This window comes from Marmota flaviventris, chromosome 19 (assembly GCF_047511675.1).
Source record: "Marmota flaviventris isolate mMarFla1 chromosome 19, mMarFla1.hap1, whole genome shotgun sequence".
In the NCBI taxonomy this organism is placed as follows: Eukaryota; Metazoa; Chordata; class Mammalia; order Rodentia; family Sciuridae; genus Marmota; species Marmota flaviventris.
In genome coordinates this window covers 20998796-21023286 of record NC_092516.1, presented here as the reverse complement: position 1 = coordinate 21023286, position 24491 = coordinate 20998796, and the positions used below count along the sequence as shown (strand labels likewise).

Sequence of the window (24491 nt, the reverse complement as noted above, 5' to 3'; positions counted from 1 at the left end):
GGCACCACAGATTTCTCCTGTTATTTGTAGACAAACAACTCAGCAGGGTGGGTATGTGCCTAGGAGTGCTCTGTGGGTTTTTCCAAGGACAAGGGTCACGTCCCCTTCCTTAGGACAGGCCTTGAGGTAGAAGCTGCTGTTATTTATTTTCAAAAATGGAGTCACATCAGTTTTTCAGCAGGAAAGAGGGTGTGTGTGTGTGTATGTATGTGTGCGTGTGTATGTGTGTGTGTGTGTGTGCGCGCGCGCGTGCGTGTGTGTATATTGGGTTGAATGTCTATTTGGAAACTTGGGTGAAATTTTCTGAATCTAAAATAAAATATGCAAACTTACCTTCTCTCGAGGGGGCTGCAGCTAGAGCCCAAACAGTTGGCCACACTTGAGCAGAAAGGTAGAATCTTATTCACCCAGATTGGACAATGAAAGCCACATGTGGTAGAGGAGAACTCAGTCACCATCTGCCCTCCTATCTCGGGCCTTCTGATCCTCTTAGTCTCATTCCAGTGCCGCCAGCTGGCTCTAAGGCAGAAATTCCTGTGTGGAATGAACTATGGTGCCACCAGCTGTAGCCAAAGTAGCCCCAAGGAGAAAATGAGCCCCTTGGCAGGGGCCCTTTAAACATCCAAGCCCCGCCCCTGCCCCACCTCCCTCGTCCAGCCCAGCCCAGCCCTGCCCTGCCCTGCCCTACCCTCTGCAGCCGGGAAGTGCTCCCTGGACTGTGAGAGAGTTTCCTGATCTGAGGGTGCTGCTGCTAGCCTGGCTTCTAGATGTGAGTACATCACACTGGCCCCCAAACCAGTGGTGGGTATCTGTCTCTTCCAAGGCTCTCTTTGACCCTGTCCTGCTTTCTTGGGCCTTTTGCTGGGGTAGCTAAGACCTCCCTTAACCCGGGGAAGAAAGGAGCAAGGAGGCTGCTTTGGGAGGTTTTGTTTGTTGGAGTTTGCTGCGTTTTGGAGTATAGGTAGATTAGGGCCACCACTCCCACTCTTCAAATCTCAGGCCTCTCTCTGACTTCAGTAAGAAGTCTCTCCCAAAGTAAGATGGGGACCTTACTAGACACAGTGGTATGTAGCTGTGGTCCCAGAGTTCAGGGCCAGCCTAGGCAACATAGTGAGACACCCCCCGCCCCGCCCCCCCACATACACACTCTCTTAAAAGGTAGGGACTGGGGCTGTACCTCTGGGGTAGAGCACTTGCCTAGCATGCACAAGGGCCTGGGTTTCTTCCACCCTCACCACCCCACCCCCACACACATGCAAATATGAGGGTCCATTCAGACTCTATCTTGGAGCTAGACTGGTTTGGCTGCCCTCATCCTTCACCCTGTAGGGACCTGGGTTCTGGCCTGTCCCTTCAAGTTCCTAGAATGTGATTTGTCCCCGTTGAAGGTTCCTTAACTGCCAAATGTTAGGCTTTCCTACTGCCTTTGCAGGGCTGTGCAAGTGGTGAGCCTTGGCCAGTCACTGGACAGATCATGGGCAGAGTGATCTTTTTTTTTAATATTTATCTTTTAGTTTTTCGGCAGACACAACATCCTTGTTTGTATGTGGTGCTGAGGATCAAACCTCTATCGAACCCAGGGCCTGAGGCTCGAACCCGGGCCGCACGCATGCCAGGCGAGCGCGCTACCACTTGAGCCACATCCCCAGCCCCAGAGTGATCTTAAGGTGGGCTTGATTTCCAAAAGGTGGAGTTGGTAAGAGAGGCTCTCTTCTCTTGAGGAGGAGGAAGTGAAAAATAGAAAGCTCAGTTGGACCCACCAGCCTGTGATTCTGGGGATCTTGGAGCTGTTACTCTAGAGCAGAGGAGGGGGTGGTGGTGGCAGTTGACACATGTCCCCTGTGTACTCTGCTTGGGGGAAACCCCTGGGATATGGGGGAAAGATATGTCCTGTGGTGTGTGCCTGGTGGTTCTCCCTGGAAACTCCCACTTGTGAACAGCCTTTGGCACACAGAGCACCTGGCCTGCCCTGGGGTGGGGCTGTTTGGTTAGGACAGTTCTCTGTAACCTTGAGTGGATAGCCTAGAGACGACCTCAGGGCTCTAAGGAAACGGGGTGCTCAGGCCTCCTTGTTTGGTGTTGCTCTCTCAGGTTCTGAAGGAGCAGAAGTGGGCATTGATCCTGCCTGCACTCAAGAAAATGCTCACTTATGAACCCCCACTCGCACTATTTCCTGGGAAGCACCCAGGCTCTTAAGTCCTCAATGTAGGATTCAAATCTTCATGCTTCTGCCTGGAAAACCAGAGTCCTCTGGTCACAATGCCCCAGATGGAATTCTGACTCCAGCCTTTGAGAGCTGTGTGATCCTGAGCAAGTTCCATAACTTCCAAGTTCTTAGGAAGGAAAAATGAGTTGATTAAAGGCACTTAACTTACTGCAAACCTAACCTGTACCAGGATTGAAGTTAAGAGCTATTATGTGAGGGTACTTTTCTCAAATACAAGTTGGGGAGTCTCTCCTGGAAACCTTGACCCAGTGGGTTCATGCTGGGAAACGGCATGAACGGATTAAGTATCCCAGCCAGATACCAGGCATGGTGGCATGTTCCTGTAGTTCCTGCTACTTGGGAAACTAAGACAGGAGGATCATTTGAGCCTAGGAGCTCAAGGCCAGCTTGAGTGACAGACAGGACCCCTTTGCATCCAAGTCCTATGATTGGGGGTGTTTAGGAAGTATTGTCTTCAGCTGAAGGTGGGTTCAGGACAGGCTGTTTATTACAGGGTGGTGCAGCCTTATAATCCCAGTGACTCAGGAGGCTGAGGCAGGAGGATGGCAAGTTTGAAGCCAGCCTCAGCAACTTAGTGAGATTGTCTCAAAATAAAAAAGGGTTTGGGATGTTGGTCAGTGGTTAAGCATACCTGGGTTCAATCCCCACCCCACCCCCCAAAAAAAGAAAATATTGATCTAGCTTAGAGTCTGAATCCTGGTTTCTGGGTCACTTCTAGATTACAATCCTTATCTTCAGTGATTGGCTTTTATTGGCAGCATCCAGGAGATCAAAGGAGTAGGGTTTGGGGCTGGTAGAACTGCTCTGCCCCCCTTGAGGCCACTGAGCTACTCCACTTCCCCCAAAGTGGGTTAGATCTCAGGGAGGGTTTTCTTAAGAAGAAAAGCTTCCAAGACGTTGCCACCAAAAAATTTTAAAATGATTTGACTTCAGCCACACATTTTCAATTCCCATTAATAGTCCCCTAAAGCAGGAAATGGTTTTGGTAAACCGGGAAACCACCAAATGAAAAACAAGCTCTCTGCAATTTCGGAGTCATGTGACTCATAAAATAGAATGTTTAACTCAGAATCATGAAGGCAAACTCCATTGACCAAAAAAAAAATTCCTGTTTAAACTGAACTTCACACACTTTTCTAAACCTAAGGTTGATGGAGATCGAGTGCCAGAGCTGGGGTGACCATCCTCACCTCCAACTTCAGGCCTACTTGGATAGAGACCCCAGGAGTGGGGACAAAGGGGCTGCTTAGAGCTGGGACAGGGGAAGGGCTGAAGGAGAATAAATGAAATTCCCTGCCCTCCAGGAGCATTCTGATTTGATCTCAGGTTCACTCTTGCTCCTAGCTGTTTGTTGAGCTTCTACTATGCATTCCAGACTTCCTTCTCTCTAATTAATGCTTGCAGCTTCAGGAAGCATCATTTATTCCCACTTCACAGTTGAGCAGAGCAAGGCTCAGGTGCTAGTAGGTGACCCAAGATCGTGCTGGTGATGCCAGAACCTGCCAGATTGACACTTTCCCCACTCGTCCTCAGTCCTGACTATATATTAGAACCAGTGCTTGGACCCTTCCCCAGCCCAGAAATGGGTGGCTTTAGAAGATCTCCAGGTACCTCTCCTGTGCAGCCTGGGTTGGGTGTGGCTGCTATGCACCTGCTCTTCCCATACTTTGCAGTGTGCCCAAATCCTCGGAGAATCTTGTAAAAATGATGGTTGATTCTACAGTTAGGGGATGGGGACAAGATTCTGCATCACTATTAAGCTTTTAGTTGGTGCTCTGCCACTCGCTCACTGCACACCACATACACAACTTGGGCATCTGCTGTTTCCAATTTACTGCATCTACCAGGTGATTCTGAAGGCCCCTGATAAGTAGGGATTCAGGACTCTTTAATTTTGGCTGAAGCCTGGTATTATTTTAAAGATAGGAGCTTGGGATCACGAGCCCCTCTGTTTTATTTTGTCTTCACAGTGCTGGGGATTCAAGCCTAGGCCTTGCACATGCTAGGCAAGTGCTCTACTACTGAGCTACTCCCCAGCCCAGGAGCCCCTTTTAAAAATAGAGGATGAACCCAGCTTCAGCTGAAGACAGGACAGGCTGTTTAGTTCTCTGCCCCTCCATCCTGACATCCATTATCTGTGTTGTGTTAGGGGAACAGTGGTCTCTGAGACTTCAGGTGAATGTTGGCTGTTTCAGAAAACCTCATGACATTTGAGGCACTTGTGGTCAGACCAGGCTGAGCATGTTCTCCATACCCCCCACCCAGCCAACTAGGGGACAGGTCTCAAAGGGACTGAAGGGAGATGGGTGGGGGAGTAGATCTGGGGAGGTAGGGCCAGGCCTGAAATCTAGACCTTCCAAAAGCCAACACCATCCTTCACCATTGACCTTTTTTTTTTTGTATCAGGGATTGAACCTGGGGGTGCTTAACCACTGATCCATATCCCCAGGCCCTCCCCCCTTTTATATTTATTTTTTAGTTGTAGTTGGACACAATGACTTTATTTTATTCATTTATTTTTATGTGGTGCTGACGATTGAATCTAGGGCCTCACTCGTGCTAGGCAAGCGCTCTACTGTTGAGCCACAACCCCAGCTCCCTCACCCCTTTTTAATTTTTTTATTTTGACTTAAGTTCTTGCTAAGTTGCTTAGGGCCTTGCTAAGGTGCTGAGGGTGGCCCTGAACTCATGATCCTCCTGCCTCAGGTTCTTGAGCCTTTGGGATTACAGGCATGCACCATTGCGCCCAACCTACCATTAACTTTTGAGGGCCCTGATATATTGGATATAAAATGCTCTAACGTGTTGTGCATGTCATCTGGTAAGCCACAAAAGTCTAAATCTGAGACTTGTCACAAATGTGATCGCAGGCATAGTATAATGTCAAGACCTGCTCTGAGAGAATTTGGCAAGCAGTCTAGGTGAAAGGCAATTTTAGGGCAGGTGAGGTGGTCAGGGATAAGATGGGGGCCTGAGGGTACTGAAGCCCAGGCTTGTTCTCCCAGTGAGGCAGGAGCCCAGCATGATCAGCTATGAGGAGGACTCTCGCTGAGTCACTGAGCTGGGCGAGGCTCTGGCCCCCCTGACTGGGCCCAGCTGGAGTGGCAGATGGTGAAGAGGCCTCAGCCCTCGGGGAGGGGGAGATGGCCCAATAAGGAGCCAATCGAGGCTGCTCCCACAGCCTGCTTCCAGCCTATGTGGCCTTCTAGAGTTCAAATCTTCCCTGTGGGGCCTCAGAACCCTGCCGCACCTCCGTGCCTACAGCCGGAGCACTTCCTCTTGCCCCATCTGGTTTCCTGGCCATGATTCCACCCTGCAGAGATCCTGGCAAAGCAGTCCCTGGGAAAGCTTCACCTGGCTGTCAGAAGCCCCTACTTTGCTATGCCTCTAGTCCTGCAGCTGGGGTGACACAAGACTTGTCACTTTCCTAGTCAGCAAACAAGTGTGGGTTAGGCCAGAATGCCAGGTGGAGAAGGGACCTGTGGTGCTGGGTAGGGAAATTGGGCCTTGGTCACTGTCCCTCCACAGCAAAATACTCCGTGCTTAAGGAGAACCTGGAGCTGCTCTGAGCACTTTGTATATAAACTTAATCTCAGGATGCTGAAATAAGAGGCTATTATCTGTCCACTTTTTGTAGGCAAAGAAGCTGGTTCAGGGAGGTCAAAGGGACTCACATAAGGTCACCCATTGAATAAGGGATTAGAGCCACCATCCAGGGTCCAGGGTCCAGGCAGTGCTAGCTGGTGGATTCCTGCAAGGAGTCCTTCCAGGGTAGGGCCCAGATCATGTTGTAGAACAACTAGAAAATGGAAACAAAGCCTAGCAGAACGAGCAAGAGAAAGCAAAGAAGGCTCGAATAAGAGCCCGTTGGAGAACAGGGCCAAGAGATTGAAAATGGAGCCCCTGGTTCTCCAAACACAGGAAAGAGAGCCCTGAAGTTGAAAAAACCACCTTCCTACAAGTTAGGGAAATTAACATCAAGTAAAAATGAGCCAGAGAAAGTATCAAAGTCATATTCCATACAAAATTACAAGATAAAAGAATGAGAAGCCCAGCACAGTGGCACATGCCTGTAATCCCAGCAGCTCGGGAGGCTGAGGCAGGAAGATCCCAAGTTTGAGGCCAGCCTTAGTAACTTAGTGAGACCCCATCTCAAAATAAAAAGCAAAAATGGGTTGGGGATTTGGGCTCAATGGTAAAGTGCCCCTGGGTTACATTTCCAGTACCAAAAAAGAAAAGATTAAGTAGCAGGGTAACCACCATGTGATGTGGAAAGCCACCAGCTGGGAGAAATGGGAGATAAGACCAGCAGGAAATGGATGAGGCAGGCAACAAGTTGTAACCCCAGGCAGTCTGAATTCATGTCCCACTGCACCTTTTGAGGAAGAAAGGACCAGAAATCCATCTAATGCTGATAGTATCACTAACTTGTTTTGTGGCCCTGAGTGACTCATTGACTCTATCTGGGTCTCAACTGCTTAAAGCCATACTGTTCATTATAGGATCAGCTAGCCTCATTTTTCTATTTAATATTTTAAAAAATTTGAGGGGCTGGGCATGGTGGCACACACCTATAATCACAGGATTACAAGTTGGAGACCAGCCTCAGCAACTTAGCAAGGAAAGCCCTGTCTCAAAATAAAAATGAAATAAAAAGGGCTGGGGATGTGGCTCATTGGTTAAGCACCCCTGGGTTCAAACCCCAGTATAAAAACAAAATGGCCGGGGAGTACCAGGGCTCTGATACATGCCAGACCCATGCTTTACCACTGAGCCACACCCTCAGCCCCTTTTATTTTTTGAGACAGGATCTGACTAAGTTGCTTAGGGTCTCCCTAAGTTCCTGAGACTGGTCTCAAACTTGGGATCCTCCTGCCTCAATCTCCAGAGTCCTTGAGATTACAGGCATGCACTACTACACCCAGCAGATAAAATTAGCCACATTTCAAGTATTCAGTTGTCACATGTGATTAGTCTAAAGACAGCAGATTTAGAATATTTCCATCATTGTATAAAGTTCTATTGATAATGCTGAGTTAAAGGATTTTTAAAAAATATTTATTTTTAGTTATAGGTGGACATAATATCTTTATTTTATTTTTGTATGTGGTGCTGAGGATTGAACCCAGTGCCTCACGCATGCTAGGCGAGCTCTCTACCTCTGAGCCACAACCCTTGCCCGAGTTAATGCATTGTAAATAGGAGCCAGGGAGCTGATATGCATGCAGCTGCTCAGGTATAAGATAATATGAAGTGCCGGGGACTGGGGTGAGCAGAAAAGTTTGTGTCTCATTGAAAGGGTGCAGCTTGCCAATCATGCTGGTGCAAGTCTGTAATCCAGGAACTCGGGGAGGCTGAGGCAGGAGAATCACAAGTTCAAGGCCAGCCTCAACAAATTAGAGAGAAAACCTCAGTGACTTAGCATTTCCAAAAAAAACCCAAAAAGACTGGGAACTGGGGATGTAGCTTAGTGGTAGAGCACCCTGGGTTCAGTTCCCAATACCACCAAAAGAAAGAACAGGGGTGTACTTGCTACTTGGCTCTTGCCAACTTTCCCACCTGGAAATGTGGATGTTGTGTTGCTGGTCTCAAAAGCATTAAGAAAAGCAGGAATTCAGAGCTTGTAAAAGTTCATGATTTGGTTTGGGGCTTTTGTCTTATTTTGGTTTTATACTGGGGATTGAAACCAGGGGTGGTCTTCACCCCAGTCCTTTCTGTTTTTTGAGATAGTATCTCACTGTGCTGCTGAGGCTGGCCTCAAACTGCAATCTGCCTGCCTCAGCCTCCTGAGTTATTGGGATTATGGGCATGTGCCACCATGCCCAGCTAAAATCAAGTAAAACTGTTCTCTCAGGTCTCTCTTCCAGTTTTGATTCTGTAATTTCTGGGCTTCTGCCTATTTGTCCTGTGAGAAACCACTCAAAACCATCTTACTTTCATTGTTCCCCAAATGGAAAACTGCCTGAGTGAATAAATGAAGAACCACTCCTTTTGGTGGTGACTTCAGAAATATGTGGTGGCTGAGGGTGCTGCTCAGCAGTAGAGTACTTACAAACAGGGCCCTGGATTCGACCCTGATATGAGAGCAAAGACTCGCCATTCCTGGGATCATCTCAGGAATGGCGAGTCTTTGCTCTGTGATATCAGGGTGGAATTCAGGGCCCTGTTGTATGTATGATTTCAGACACGTTGCTCAGAGTAACAAGCAGGAGCTTATTAGAAGGGATAGGAAAAGGTAAAAGGGGGCATGCTCTCAAGAGAGTGGGGGTCCTCTCAGGACAATGACATACCCCTGCCGCCCACCAATTTTAATGGGGGCCCCAGGGAAGGCAGGATTGCACCAGATGTCCATACTTTGTATGGTCTTACCCTTAGAGGGGAGATTTTACATTTTAATGACCTGCTAAAGATCTAGAGGCAACTTTGAGTGAGCTATGCCCACACTGACCGGTTGTAATTGGAACCAGTTAGGGGGAATTATCCTTATCTCCCTGAGTTCAGGGATCTGGTCTGTGTAAGGGTCACAAAAGTGTCCCTTCCCCAGGGTAACTGTGTTCAGCATTCTTCCTGCAGATCACAGGTATTTCGTGAGGAATGTAGCATCTCTTAAGCTAGGTGGGTAGTTTACTTTTTGAAAGAAAGCATGTGGGGTTAGCATGATAGACCCAGTTTATAGAATTATCCCCTAAACCTCATGTTCCCAAGGCTCACGTCTATTACCTACCCCCCAATATCCACCCCCCCAAAAAAAAAGCAAACAGAAGAATGAAAAAAATCTGACTGTAATCTAAGGACAAGGCTTAGAGTTGCATAGTAAACTTGATTTCCTTTGCTGACTCATAAAAACATGTCCAGAGTCCAAGGGATGCCGGATGTAGGGATGGGCATTAGGTCATGTGTGTGATGTTCCTGAACAGGCCAGCCTCTGGATGAAACTACCCAGATATGGAGGCAGGTAGCCTGGGGTGGGTGGAATACAAAAATTATTTGCCCCCTTTTCCCTTCCCCAATCCCATAACAACAGGGTGACAACAGACCAGAAAGGGAACTAGAGGCAAACACTAGAATGACTGGCTGTTACCAATCTGGGTGATTCTATGGGAGCATCAATTCGGTCAGGGATCCCTTCCCTGGTGGATCACGTCTCACCTGTTCACCCCAGGATTGCATAATGCTCAAGGAAGGGGAGGGGGCAGAAAAAGATCATGCAGATATTCTTTGGCCGCGGGCTAACACTTTATGTTGCCTGGCCTTTGGGATCCCCTGAAACAAAAGCTGCCTGCCTCTGGAGGAGCCAGAGCGCCCTGCAGAGTGGCTGCTTCCCACTGTGTGCTGGGAGAGGCTACATCGCTGTCCCCATAGACGGATCTACACTTCCAGCTGGAGGTAGCTCTAACTCTGTGCACCTAGAGGGGAACCTTTTGATCTAACCTTTTGTGGATGGGCTCTGGTGTCCTGGGTGGGAAAAACAAAGGGGATGTGGGAGTGGGGACAGGAAATGGGAGACGTCATTTGAGCTGAAAAATGAAGGGCCACCCATAGGCCATCTTTAGACTGGGGCCTGCCTCATCCCAGGTCCCCTGTGCTTATCCTGTGTCTTCTTCCCATCTGTCTGTCATAGCCCTGTGCTTAGGAGTCACCATGGCAACTGAAGAGTCCATCATCCGCATCCCCCCATACCACTACATCCATGTACTGGACCAGAACAGCAACGTGTCTCGGGTGGAGATCGGGCCAAAGACCTACATCCGGCAGGATAATGAGAGGTTGGTGTGGGGCCCTCAGGGCCAAGAAGGGCGCATTGGTCTCTGCCCTGTTCACAAACTTGGGTGGCAGGGAGCTTTCTCCTGTTTGCTGTCTCCTCTGGGAACGGGGACCTGAGTCTTCACACCCCTTCTCGCCTTCTAACAGGGTGCTGTTTGCCCCCGTGCGCATGGTAACAGTCCCCCCACGCCACTACTGCACAGTGACCAACCCTGTGTCCCGGGATGCCCAGGGCTCCGTGCTGTTCGATGTCACAGGGCAAGTACGGCTTCGCCACGCTGACCAAGAGATCCGGTTGGCCCAGGACCCCTTTCCCTTGTACCCAGGGGAAGTGCTGGAAAAGGTACTTGGCTTGCTTCCCCATCCCCCACTCTGCCTGTCCTAGGGCTCTGCACTGTCTTCTGAGGGGACAGTGGGAAGGGCTGGGAGGGACATTTGCTGGTTCTCACCAGGGCAAAATTGACTCACCATCCTTCTACTCGCCTTGCCAGCCCTCTGCTTCCTCCTATGTGTCCCCAACCTACCCTCCTCTCCTGTCTCCACTTTGGAGCCTTGGGGAGCTTCCCCTCCATCAAGTGGACGTGATGGAGCCCAACCCATCCTCTATCTCCTGAGGCTCTTCTCACCTCTCACTTCTCTCTCCTTTCCATCTAACTTCTTAGCTGGATATCCCAGCAACTCAGAAGATTGAGGCAGGAAGATCGCAAGTTCAAAGCCAGCCACAGCAATTTAGCAAGACCCTCAGCAACTTAATGAGACCCTGTCTCAAAATAAAAATAAAATATAAAAAGGACTGGGGATGTGGTTCAGTGGGAAAACTCCCCTGGGTTCAGTTCTCAGTACCAAAAGAAAAAAAAAAAAAGAGCCCATTCCTCCATTAAGCCCCAGTTCAAAGGGCTTTCCCAAACTTCTCCTTCAAGTGAGTTTCTGCAGAACCACCCTCCCTGACATCTGCAGTCTGGGGAGAATAGTCCTGCCTTATCTCCCTGCTGCAACTGAAACTTCATGAAGACAGAGGCTGTGTCCTCAGTCACAATGACCAGAGTATCCTGTGTATGGGAGGTGAACAAGGAAAGGGAGACTCTAGCCAGTGTGTGGCCAGAGGGCAGAGTGGTTACTCCATCTTCCACAGCCCAGGGCCAGTTTAGTTGGAGTCAGGAGAGCAGGCAAGATTCCCTAGGATTCAAGTCTTGATTCCATTCTTTATTGGCTGTGTGACCTTGATCGTGTCTCCTAATGTCTGTGATCCTTTTTTTTTTTTTTCCTTTCCTCTCTCTCTCAGAACATTGTCAAATATCAAATGAATTCATGTTTGTGGAGACATTTCTACAAATTTTTAGAAGGTGCATCTACTTTTTTTGCCTTCTTATCTGAAGAAGATGTGATGATTGGAACACCAATAACTATCTTATAACCATGAGGCAAAACCATGCTTAAAACTTGCTTGTTAATGTTATAATGGTTTATATCTTCCCACCTTCATATAATCCCTAGAGAGCACCGGTGAACAACAAACTAGGAAATTTCATTGATTCAGCTTCCCAGATATTTCTAACACATCTCAAGCCTTCTACTTAATATCCCTCTTAGATTATTAGCTCTAAACAACTCCTGAGCTCATCAATGACAGTATCCTCCTACTTGATCTACTCCATCCTTTAGTTCTTCAGATCAGATGTCCTTGGGACCACCTCTACCTTGGGTATTCCACCTGGGTCTTATTTTGGGACATATAAAGATTGATGCCATAGGTTCTGACCTTCATACTATCAGGTTTAACCCTCAAGGTCATAGCACTGAGTGCCCATGGCCTCTTCTTCCCCCACTAGGACATCACACCACTGCAAGTGGTCCTGCCCAACACTGCCCTGCATCTTAAGGCGCTGCTGGACTTTGAGGATAAGGATGGATACAAGATAGTAGCAGGAGACGAATGGCTATTTGAGGGACCGGGTGAGTTAACTCTCCATTGGGAGAGGTCAGGGTCTTTGGTTGGGGTCAGGGTCTTGCCTTCCCACCATCGCCCTGACCTCTTCTATCCTCAGCTTCTGTTCCATCTCCCCTTTCTCAGGCACGTACATCCCCCGGAAGGAGGTGGAGGTTGTGGAGATCATTCAGGCTACTGTCATCAGACAGAATCAGGCACTGAGGCTGAGGGCCCGCAAGGAGTGCTTGGACCGGGATGGCAAGGAGAGGGTGACAGGTGGGGACCCCAAGGGACACTGATGGTGGGTGGGCAGGAGGGACTTTGCTTGCAGGGGAGGCAGGAAAGCCACTTGTAGCCAGAGGGCAGTGCTTCCCTGGTTTCTCTTTTATTTTTAAGGGATGGGCTACAGCTCAGTCGGTAGAGTGCTTGCCTTGTGTGCTCAAGGCCCTGGGTTTGATTCCCAGCACCAGAAAAAACACACCCTTTTTTTAGTAGAGCATCATAGCTATGCATAGTAACTGAGTTCATTTTTACAAAACTCTGGTGTTTCTGTATTTTTTTTTTAATGAGAGAGAAAAGAAAGAATTTTTAAAATATTTATTTTTCAGTTCTCAGTGGACATAACGTCTTTATTTTTTATTTTTATGTGGTGCTGAGGATCGAACCCAGCGCCACGCGCATGCCAGGCGAGCACGTTACCACTTGAGCCACATCCCCAGCCCTCGGTATTTCTTGAGAACTGTGGAGGGCTGTCCAGCACTGGCTCTGCCCCAGCCCTGATCCTGTGATCATAAGCACATGGGTGTGGCCTTTCCCTCTCCCACCCTTCACCATGAGCTGTGGGCAGTGGCCAGGTCTTATCTGATTCTGGATCAACAATGCAGAGGTTCAAATACAGTGAACAAATGCAGCCAAGTGCATTGCGGGATGTGGATCAAAATGCTTTACAAATTGTGGCTTATTGAGTCCACCAACAATCTTGAGATGTTACTTTTCCATTTTACATATGGCAAGGCTGAGGCACAGAGGTCCGGTGACTTGCCCAGGATATGTGACCAGATGGGGCAAGGCTGTAGCTTGGGTGTCCTTGCTGCTCCAGGAAACAAAAGGATACCCACAACTCTACTAGAGGCACCAGGGTACCAGGGATTGAACTCAGGGTTACTCAACCACTGAGCCACACCCCCAGCCATATTTTGTATTTTATTTAGAGACAGGGTCTCACTGAGTTGCTCAGTGTCTTGCTTTTGCTGAGGCTGGCTTTGAACTCCCAATCCTCCTATTTTAGCCTCCTGAGCTGCTGGGATTACAGGTGTGCACCTCCGTGCCTGGCTAATAGAGGCACTTTTCCTGCCCATTTTAGGGGAGGGAAAAACTTAGTCTTTGGGGCATAGAGAAGGAATAGCAGAGTGTTCGCGTAGCAACTCCTTGAGCATTCTAGAAGTTTTTTTTTTCCCTTTAATTCTGGAGGGAGAAAGGAATGAGTCCAAGGGCTCCTGTCAGGCCTTTGAACCTGGGGGCAGTGACTTCTCTTCACCTTTGAAGTCCTGTTGTCCTGTTATCTAAGCTGTGGAAAAGACATCTGGGGGAGGCTGCATAACTTCTGACCTTGACCTCCTGCCCTTGACCAGGAGAAGAATGGCTGGTCCGCTCTGTGGGTGCGTATCTCCCAGCAGTGTTCGAGGAGGTTCTGGATTTGGTGGATGCTGTAATCCTTACGGAAAAGGTTTGTGGCCTGGGGATGAGAAAAGGGACCCTGGGCTAGGGAATGCTCCTAGTGGCAGAGAATAGCAGCAGACAATGTGAGAGTGAAAGGAAGACATTACTAGGGTCACTATAAAACCCCCAGAGGTCACATCAACTGAGGACTATCTTGGCTATCTGGAAGGGTTAAAAAGTCACTCAGACCTGGGAGCAGAATTAGTGGCCAGTGGTGTTCCCAGAATCCCCCAAGGAAGTGGTAGGAGGAAGTTGGAGGGAGACTTACTGAACACCCAGCGTCTCCTTCTGCAGACAGCCCTGCACCTCCGGGCTCGGCAGAACTTCCAGGACTTGCGTGGAGTGACCCGCCGCACTGGGGAGGAGTGGCTGGTGACAGTCCAGGACACAGCAGCTCACGTGCCCGATGTTCATGAGGAAGTACTAGGAGTCGTGCCCATCACCACACTGGGCCCCCAAAACTACTGTGTGGTCCTTGACCCCGTCGGACCAGATGGCAAGAACCAGCTGGGACAAAAGCGGGTCATCAAGGTGAGTTCCTCCTTTTCCCCAGAGCCTGTCCTATGAGGGTAAGTGCTCTTGAGTGACAGGAGGCTTCTGACTTCCATTCATTCCACAATCTAGAAACACCCTTGGTGCCTTTGCACACTTAGTTCTGTGTGCCTAGGACCCTTCCCATTTGAAACCCGGGCAGCCTCCAGGGAACCTCAGGGACGTGCTTCCTGTTCTGCATCCTGCCCCCCACCCCATGCCCGAAGACCCTGAAACCCTGTCTCTTCTGTGTTCTGGAACCTTGGTCATCTTGTGTAAAACAAATCCCAGTTTACCCTTCTCCCCTGCTCCATGAACTTTATGTGGGGATTCCAGGGACCGCACACTTCCTCTAAAGGGCTGTGCAGGAGGTAGTTTCTGCCTATAGCACAGGGTTGCTATTGAAGCCCAAAGGTTCAGCTGCTGTCTTGTAAATGCAGCCCAGACAACGCGTAAACAGAGGAGGCCGCCATGTTCCCAGAATATTGCATTGTTTTATTTATTTTTATTTATCTATTATTTTGGTATTGGGGATTGAACTCAGGGGCGCTCTACCCCTGAACTATTATCTCCAGCCCTTTTTAGTTGTTATTTTGGAACAAGATCTTGCTTAAATGGCCCCAGGCTAGCCTGAAATTTGTGATCCTCCTGCTTCAGCCTCCTGAATTGCTGAGATTACAGGCATGCACCACCATATCCAGCTTTGTAACTCTTGTGAATAGGTTAACTCTAAACAGTTTAACTTGGAGCTGGGTGAGGTCGTGGTGCATGCCTGTAATCCCAGCAGTTCTGAAAGCTGAAACAGAATTCCAAGTTTGAGGTCAGTCTCACCAACTTAGCAAGACTTTGTCTTAAAATTAAAAAAATATATATATAAAAAGGGGGCTGGAGTTGTGGCTCAGTGGTAGAGTGCTCACTTCGCACATGTGAAGCACTGGGTTTGATCCTCAGCACCACATAAACAAAACAAGTAAGTAAGAAGGGCTGGGCATGTGGCTCAGTGATGAAGCACCCCAGGGTGCAATCCCTGCTATAAAAAAAAAGTTTAACTTGTAATGATCCAGGTGTGACAGTTCACAGAATCTTTCAGAGACATGTTTGACTAAGTGAGATTCTATAGCCTTAAGAGCCTCACAGTCCAGATAGTGCATCACAGTATTATAATGTGGGGGTGGGACATGCTTTGGGGCTCCTGTACTCAGCAAAAGCCCAGGATAGCAAAGGGCTGGGGAGGTGCCACTGGAGGTACCTGTATCCCTGGGTGGCAACTGCTCCTAACCCTCTCCTCACCTGTCTCGCCACCAGGGAGAGAAGTCTTTTTTCCTGCAGCCAGGGGAGAGGCTGGAGCGAGGCATTCAAGATGTGTATGTGCTGTCGGAGCAGCAGGGGCTGCTGCTGAGGGCTCTGCAGTCCCTGGAGGAGGGGGAGGAGGAGGAGAAGGTCTCCCACCAGGCAGGGGACCGCTGGCTCATCCGAGGGCCCCTGGAGTATGTGCCATCTGCCAAGGTGGAGGTGGTGGAGGAGCGGCAGGCCATCCCTCTGGACGAGAATGAGGGCATCTATGTGCAGGACGTCAAGACTGGAAGGGTAACTGCTGAGGGATGGGCGGCTGTCACTGCTATGTGACCATGGTGGTGACTTCCTCTGAGCAAGCATCTGATGCTGCTGGAGAGAGGCGTGGTGGGCATGGGGGAGGGGACGCCACAATATCTATAGTAGCATCTGTGTGGGCTGCTGGTGGACTCGAGGGCATTCCATGGAATATTTGCCATTTCTTTGTCTAAAATATCTTACTTCAAAACTGCAACTGAAGCCGGGCATGATGGCACATGCCCGTAATCCCAGCAACTTGGGAGGCTGAGGCAGGAGAATCACAAGTTTGAGGGCAGCCTCAGTAACTTAGCAAGACTATAAGCAACTTAGTCAGACCCTGTCTCAAAAATTAAAAAGGGCTGGAGATGTGGCTTAGGGGTAAAGAGCTCCCTGGGTTCAATCTCTGGTAGCAAAAAAAAAAAAAAAAAACCCAAAACCTCAAACTGCGGGGATGAGCCTGGTACTGGGATGGGGATTCTGCCCCACTGCAAATCTGGTCCTAGCTTGGAGTGTGACCTGGGAGCAATAATACCCTCCTCCCCCATGCCCATATGCTAGTGAAAGATTTCCTTTTTGCTGCTTCACCTAAAACTTTCAACCTTGGTTTGACTGTGGACCACATCTCCAACCTCTTTTTCTAAGAATCCAACCTAGAAATACACATTAGAATCTGAGGAGGTACTTCCTAGCATTGCATCTCTCTGTGATGCCCTCTAAGCATCCCAGGAATAATAATATTAAGTACTTGCTGTATGCCAAGTGTTGTTGTTTGAACTGGACACATGAAGCAGTTAGATCCTTGACCCCACAATGTGGCCACTGTCATGTCCATTTACAGATGAAGAACCCAAAGCAAAGGCTCGAGTAGCTTGCCCAGATGAAGCTTTGCTGTATGGACCATGCTGACCCCCTGTGCTGCTCCAGGATAGATCAGCTTTGCTCAAGACGACAGGGGTGTCCCTCTAACCCTCACTGATAAGACCTCTGCTTGTCCCCACCTCTCAAGGTACGTGCTGTGATCGGAAGCACCTACATGCTGACACAGGATGAAGTTCTGTGGGAGAAGGAGCTGCCCCCTGGGGTGGAGGAGCTGTTGAACAAGAGGCATGACCCTCTGGCAGACAGGGGCAAGGAGGACACAGCTAAGACCCTTCAGCCCTCAGCTCCCCGGAACAAGACGCGTGTGGTCAGCTACCGCGTCCCTCACAACGCAGCCGTGCAGGTGTATGACTACAGAGAGAAGAGAGCCCGGTGAGCGGCTGGCCCCAGCCTGCGGGGTGGTAGGGGAGGCTCTCCCCCCACCTGACTTCTGGCTCTCCCTTCAGGGTGGTCTTTGGGCCAGAGCTGGTGTCCCTGGGTCCTGAGGAGCAGTTCACAGTGTTGTCCCTGTCGGCGGGGCGGCCCAAACGTCCCCATGCCCGCCGAGCCCTCTGTCTGCTGCTGGGACCTGACTTCTTTACAGATGTCATCACCATAGAAACAGCGGATCATGCCAGACTGCAGCTGCAGCTCGCCTACAACTGGTGAGGGCTGGGAGTCTTGGGTGAGGGTCTGCTGGGTGCAGTCCTGGGGAACCCTGAGAAAGAGAGATGCCTCCTAATGAGGGCAGAATGCCTGACTCCATGCCTGGTGCAGAGGGAAGCCAGGCATTAGTAAATCCAGGGAAGTTGTGGGCTCACTCACATTCTGGGACATGGGGAACCAGTAGCTGAACACTACCCCAGGGAAACTCCCAACATGCATTTAACACAACACAAGTGAAAGGTTATTAAAAGATCAATGGGATACAGCAGGCAGGAGTGGGCAGACCATGTGGCCAAAGCACCTGTTCTGAAACCACAGCCTAGCTCTGCTTCTCCCTAGCTATGGACCTGTGCAAACCACTTGGTGCTCTCCTCAGCTTACCTATGTGTAACAGCATCACCTACATCACAGGGCTGTTGACAGGGTGCTGAGAGAATTAGAACAGTCCCTGTATATGACAAGAGTTCCAATGGCAGCCCTTAGAATTAGGGTGAGATAAGTTACTTGCAGAACTAATGCTTACCAACTCCCAAGTGTGTGTTTCTCATTTCTTGGCTGAGAGTAGCCAATACCATGTGAGGTGGATGGTTCTGGCATATTCCAGGGCACTGTAGCATAATCATTAAGAGACAGATTGCCTGGATTCAGAATTCCTTCCTGCCACACATTATATGATCTTGAGCGAGTGAGTTAACCTCTGTAAAATGGGGAGAATGTTTATCCCCGCTTACCAGGGTAGCTGAGAAGATTAAATGGAAACATGGTAAGTTCCTTGGGACCTTACTGGGTAAAAGTTAGCATTATCTATTCTAAGGGGCCCTGCCCACTATAGGGGATGAGTGTTGAAATTCTACTCAGAGAAAGTCTTTTTTTGGGGGGGGGGGGCAGGGACTGAGCCACTTCTCCAGCCCTTTTAATTTTTTATTTGGACATTTAGAGACAGGATCTTGCTGAGTTGCTTAGGGCCTTGCTAAGTTGCTGAGGCTGGCTTTGAATGTGTGATCCTCCTGTCTCAGCCTCCTGAGCCACTGAGATTACCGGCTTGTGTCACTGTGCCTGGTTAAGAAAACAGCTTTCTCTTCTGGACCTCATTGTCCATAGGCACTTTGAATTGAGTGACCGGAATGATCCTCAGGAGGCAGCCAAGCTCTTCTCGGTGCCTGACTTTGTGGGGGATGCCTGTAAGGCCATCGCCTCCCGGGTGCGAGGAACTGTGGCCTCCGTCACCTTCGATGACTTCCATAAGAACTCGGCTCGCATCATTCGCACAGCCGTCTTTGGCTTTGAGACCTCAGAAGTCAAGGGCTCTGATGGCATGAGCCTGCCCAAGCCCCGGGACCAGGCCGTCTTCCCCCAAAATGGGCTGGTAGTCAGCAGTGTGGATGTGCAGTCGGTGGAGCCTGTGGACCAGAGGACCCGGGACGCCCTGCAACGCAGTGTCCAGCTGGCCATTGAGATCACCACCAACTCCCAGGAGGCAGCAGCCAAGTGAGTGACACCTGGGGCTCAGCTGCCTAGAATGCCTCTCCGAGGTCTGCATCTTATACTCCCAGGGCGTGAGTAGCATGGAGTCCATTATGTCCACCTGCTGCATCCTTGTCCTCGAGGACCTCTTTACACTGTGGATAACGTGACCCACTTAAAAATGTGACTAAGGTGTCACGTGTACTCCCTTAGCTTCCCACCTTTCTACTGGCGCAGGGGGTACGGATTAGCAGTAGAGTGCTTGCCTAGCGTGCATGAGGCCCTGGGTTCCATCTGGCACCGCAAATGAATTCCTTTCTAAGGGCTTCCAAGTCTGGCCTCCCTGCATCCCAACTCCCAACCTGCCTCCCTAGGGGACGGAAATGTTCCAGCCTCACTGACTTCCTTCTTGTCCCCACATATGCAGCTTTTCCCCACCTTTTATTTGGGGGAGGTGTGCTATGGACTGAACTCCCAGGCACTCGACCACTGAGCCACATCCCAGCCCTGTTTTGATTTTGTTTTGAGACAGGGTCTTCCTGAGTTGCTTAGCACCTCGCCAGTGCTGAGGCTGTTTTTTACTCGAGATCCTCCTGCCTCAGCCTCCTGAGCAGTTGAGATTACAGCCGTGTGCCACTGCGCCCAGCCCAACAGCCTTTTGCACAGCCTGTTCCACTGCCTAGAAAGCGCTTCCTCCAGAGCATTTTCAAACCAGGCTCCTCCTCTTGATCTCAGTCTGAAGGTCGCCTCCTTTTCTTTCTCCTATGTCTGCAGTAGCACCCTCTTTGCCTAGACACCCATTTTACCATCTCCAAGGTGCTTGTTTCTATCTGAAATTGCCCTTGCTTACTTGTTTTTACCACTGGAGGGGATATTGGGTGAAGCAGGGGCCCTGAGCATGCTGCCTTCCCCAGGTCTAGAGCCACCCTGGGGATGCGAACAGCGTGCACGCTGTTTTGAGTGGGGGTGCGTGTCCAGTGCCCTCTGAGTTCAGGGTCTGTCCTGGCTCCCTAAGGCTTGGCAGTCTCTGCCCTTGGCAGTCCTATCCAGCTGTGGCCCCATGCCAGCATCTCAGCCTGTCCCTGATCTCATCCAGGCACGAGGCCCAGAGACTAGAACAAGAAGCCCGAGGCCGTCTAGAGAGGCAGAAGATCTTGGACCAATCAGAAGCTGAAAAAGCTCGCAAAGAACTCCTGGAGCTTGAAGCTTTGAGGTGGGTGGAGAACCAGAGGAGGATGGTCTTGGGAAATGGTGGGTGGGGGCACCAGGGTGTGTTTGAGATGGAACAGCATGTTGCATGGCCTAAATCAAGGCCCCAAGTGGTCAGGGCTTTCTTTAGAGTCTTATGGGACTCTGCCTCCCCCTCCAGCATGGCGGTAGAGAGCACCGGGACTGCCAAGGCCGAAGCCGAGTCCCGTGCAGAGGCTGCGCGGATTGAGGGTGAAGGCTCCGTGCTGCAGGCCAAGCTGAAGGCACAGGCTTTGGCCATTGAGACGGTGAGTTGGGGACTGCTTGTGAAAGGGTGTGGCCTTGGAACCTGGAAGAGACCCATTCATTATGGTCCCTGAAGCCAAGCAGGATACCAAGCACCCTAATATAAAGCCCTCTTCAAGTACTTTGTGTTTTACAAAGACCTTTGCCCTATAGCAATGCATTTAATCCATTCCTTGAAAGTAAAGATTATTATACCCATTTTACAGATTAGGACTCAAGCACTGGCACCTTTGTGCCAAGTATGTGAAGCATGTGCTTTACATTCATGTTCTTATTTTGTGCTTGAAATCCCATTGAGGTAAGTCTTATCTTTTTTTTTTTTTTTTGTGGTACCAGAGATTGAACCCAGGGGTGTTTTACCACTGAGCTACATCCCAGCCCTTTTTTATTTTCATACAGGATCTTGTTATGTGGCCCCGGTTGGCCTCAAACTGGCAATCCTCCTGTGTCAGCCTCCTAAGTAGCTGGGATCACAGGCATGAGCACCACTGCACTGATGCTCAGATTAAGGAGCACCTGTGCGTCACTAGCTAAGCAGTGGCATAGCGAGGATTCACACCCTGCTGACTAAAAGATTAGAGCGGTGTTCCCTCTGCCTCAGTTCCTTCAGGCTCGCTGGCTAGGGTGACTTTCTGGACAGTTCCCAGGGACCACATGATCTTAAGCCAGCCACGTTTCTTCCCTTGCAGGAGGCTGAGCTCCAGCGGGTCCAGAAAGTACGAGAGCTGGAACTGGTCTATGCCCGGGCTCAGCTGGAGCTGGAAGTGAGCAAGGCCCAGCAACTGGCTGAGGTGGAGGCAAAGAAGTTCAAGCAGATGACAGAGGCCCTGGGCCCCAGCACCATCAGGGACCTGGCTGTGGCCGGGCCAGAGATGCAGGTGAGGGTTAGGGGAGGTTGGTGAGGCGTGTTTGCTTGGGACCAGCCTTGGAACTAAGAAGGCAGAAGAGAAATGACATCTAGAATGTCAGGGAGAGGGAGTGAGCAGACGTCCTTTTATCATTTGTCACTTGAGCACAGTGTCATGTGTGTCAACATCAGGCACTGTATTAGACTCAGCAGAGAGCTGGAACTCTTGGGGGAGACAGTGAATACCTGGGGTGTCAGTCTGTGACCGATGCTTCCAAGGAAGGCTGGCCGGGTGATGGGATGAAGGGGAGCTGACACTTCAAATCAGTTGGTTTCAGGAGGGTCACTTGGAAGTGCAAGAAGTGACCAACTTCTAACCCTGTCTTCTTTCCTTCCCCCTCCTCCTCTTCACCTCCAGGTCAAACTGCTCCAGTCCCTTGGTCTGAAATCCACCTTGATCACTGATGGCTCCTCTCCCATCAACCTCTTCAACACAGCCTTTGGGCTGCTGGGGCTAGGGTCTGATGGTCAGCCCCAGGCCCGAAAGGCAGCTAGTGGGCTCAGCCCCCAGGATGGTTTACATATTCAGGGTCCTCCCGCCCCTCAGACTGCTGGAGGCAACCAAATTGTGCCTTAGCTCTTACTCACAACTGACCAATAAAGTGGACATTTCTGGGCCTTAAAGAAAGAATTTAATCTCAAGCCTGGGTTACAAGGGAGCTTACTGGTGGAGGGAAGTGTACCCCTGACATCTGGAAGATAATTACTAGAGACTATGCACATCTGTAAAGTGGAGAGGAAACGGAGTCAGAGATGAGCCCAAAGTTGCCCTGATCACAATGGGATCCCCAAAGCCTTAGCAAGCTGTCTGTCCTTTAAGGAGTCAACTTTCCTAGATCCCAGGTCAGGAAGATGATGTCACCTGTGGGAGAATGCAGTCTGCCTGCCAAGCCCTCTGGGATGGCTGGGACTGGCAACCTCTCCGTCCATTCATGCCTCTAAGAACCCAGGGTGGCCTGGCAGTTCTGGAATCTACCCCCAGCCACCATGGAGCCCACCCCCCCAGCCTATTTAGGCAACTCCCCTTTGGCGCCACCTGCTGGTCATACCAGCAGTCCACAGCACCCATAGGTGTGCCAGGCCAGTACCAGCACCTGTACACTTTTCCCTTCTCAGATGGGGATGTTGCACTGAGGAAGAGGACTATGCCCAAGGGTTGTAGGAACTATTTTCTGGTCTGGGATAATCAGGAGCACCAAGGGTACCCTTTTCCCTTTTCCCAACCTCCCCCACAACCAGTAAGGGCCCATTATTTGGGAGGATCCAGGCATAGTCAGTCTAAGCACACCAGCTCTTTGTGGCAGGTCGAGCTGTAGGTGCCAAGCCCACCCCATCTCTACTGAGGAAGTTAAAAGATCCTAGGGAGGGAGAGGAAAGCTTGGGCTGTGTGGCTAGAGTAAGGCTGCACAACCTCTCTATTCTCTCCCCATCTGTGCAGTGGGCCAGCACTGGAAAGGGTTGATGCAAATATAATGATTCTTTTCTAAGGTCTTATTCTTATTCTTATTTCCCCTCTGTGGACTGACCTCCAAGTTGAATTGCGTTTGTAGGATCAGTGGCTCCACTCAAGTCTGAGCGTGCTGAGACCAGGGACTACTTACTCGGCTCACAGCAAGGTGAAGCTGACTGTGGAATAGGCAAGTGACTCAGCCCCTCCCTCCCCCCACAGTCTCCCACTTCTTCCCTCCAGGGATAATTAATTTAAGGTTCTTCATCTGGTACCTGGCACATATTAAGTGCTGCTGTGTTAGGGCTGTACATTACCAGGGCCTCTGGGGACTAGTGACAGAAGCAAGTAAGATTATGCATGGTGGGTATGTTCCTTTCTGCATGGCCAACCTTGACCATGGGCATCCCTCCACCTTGCTTAGCATTACTAGCAATGACACCACCTCTGGAACCTCCACTTAAAGCTTCAGTGACCTTGACTCCAACCACTTTTTGAGCCCCCATCCCTTGTCATTTCAGTTGTACCCAGCTTAGCATCTGTGATCTGTCCAAGTAATTCATTCATATGAAACCTCCCCTAACTCCTTGTCTCTGAGTGTTTAAGAATGTTTCCAGGGTTAAATCCATTTAACTCCGTTAATATTTGATTAGCTAAAGAAGAAGGATCTGAAAAATCAGCTCTATTATTTTGAATATCTTGGATATAATGATGGAGTTCCAAAAGATCCAAGCTATTATTGTTATTTTGCCAAATACCCAACAAATGGTTTTTAACCTTCTCCCAATCCCAGAGAGAAGCATTGTACTTGGCAGCTGTAACACACACATATTTATAACTTGCGTGGCATTTAAGCCTTTCTTTAAAGCCGAAAGTTCATTACCTATATTTTTAACAGTCGCCTCTAAGGCGTTTAACTTAGTCTCAATCCTTTCATCAATATTTACTTGATTGTGCAGAGCCTTGGAAGTATTTTGAGCTAAATTATTAAGAAATTTTGCATGTTGAATATTTTGAGATAAAGTCATCAAAGCTGTGACTGTGGATGCAGTGAAAGAAACCAAGGCTATAACTCCCACAATTATAATTCCGATGGCATGTCTAGGTCTTGCTAGCTGAGTATGAATTTGTTGTAAGACTTGAAAACCAGCATCAGCGTACCATGGCTCTGAAATATTAGCTGGCAATAAAACAAAAGAGGGCTGATGAAGTACCAGCACTCCTTTTCCTCTATTATATCTAGTAATATAATTGGGTAGGTTACATTTGTTACATGTTACAATATATCTGTCATCTATCCATTTAACTTTTACATTTCCAATGATTAAAATGTAAAGAGATTGGACACAGCTTGTAAGCCATAGCAAGAACCTTCCTTACAGCTCTTGCCAACAAATTTCTGTAAAGGCTTGTCTGTAAAATGTAAGAATTCTGAGGCAGCAATAAAGTGCCAAACATCCTTTTGAATACCACTCTCACTGTATGCCGCAGTCTGGCTGGGCACAAATCACTAGCCACTGAAGCAGGAACAAACTTTATTTTTAAACTGCAGGAAAACACTTCACACAGCTCCCGGGGAATCGTCCTGAACGCCATGAGGCTTGTCCAGGAACCCCCAGCCGGAAATATCTCTCCCGGAAATCCCTCCTCCTGCACTTCCCCAACCAATGGGAACTCTCGGGGAATCCCCGGAAATCCCCGCGAGAACTCCAAAATAGTGCGAGAACTCAAAAGTTGCGGCAGAGGCGGATAGTAATGCCTCGCCTGTCAATCAATACTGTTGGCAAAATGCCAGGGGCCATACAGACTCAGCCGTGGCTCTCAGCAACTGTAGGTCAAAATATTGCTAACAAATCCTGTAGGTGTCATAGCAGAACTTTTTCGCAATTGTCTT

General features: G+C 49.5%; 1 protein-coding gene across 3 annotated transcripts; it reads left to right on the top strand.

Annotated features, from left to right (window-relative positions):
- The first annotated feature begins 671 nt into the window (after positions 1-671).
- On the top strand, positions 672-24064 carry LOC114084049 (major vault protein). Of its 3 annotated transcripts, XM_071605673.1 has the most exons (16): positions 710-769; positions 1515-1667; positions 9849-9993; positions 10139-10334; positions 11821-11944; positions 12063-12194; positions 13550-13644; positions 13932-14168; positions 15474-15755; positions 16768-17012; positions 17087-17284; positions 18387-18773; positions 19846-19962; positions 20119-20245; positions 20933-21121; positions 21509-24064. In XM_071605673.1, the coding sequence occupies exons 3-16, from the start codon at positions 9869-9871 to the stop codon at positions 21725-21727; spliced, it is 2673 nt and encodes an 890-aa protein (XP_071461774.1). In that variant the 5' UTR covers positions 710-769; positions 1515-1667; positions 9849-9868; the 3' UTR covers positions 21728-24064. The 3 variants fall into 3 exon arrangements, with proteins under 3 accessions (XP_071461772.1, XP_071461773.1, XP_071461774.1); XM_071605671.1 differs by lacking the exon at positions 1515-1667 and having other exon boundaries at positions 672-769; XM_071605672.1 differs by lacking the exon at positions 1515-1667 and having other exon boundaries at positions 704-801.
- The last annotated feature ends 427 nt before the right edge of the window (positions 24065-24491 follow it).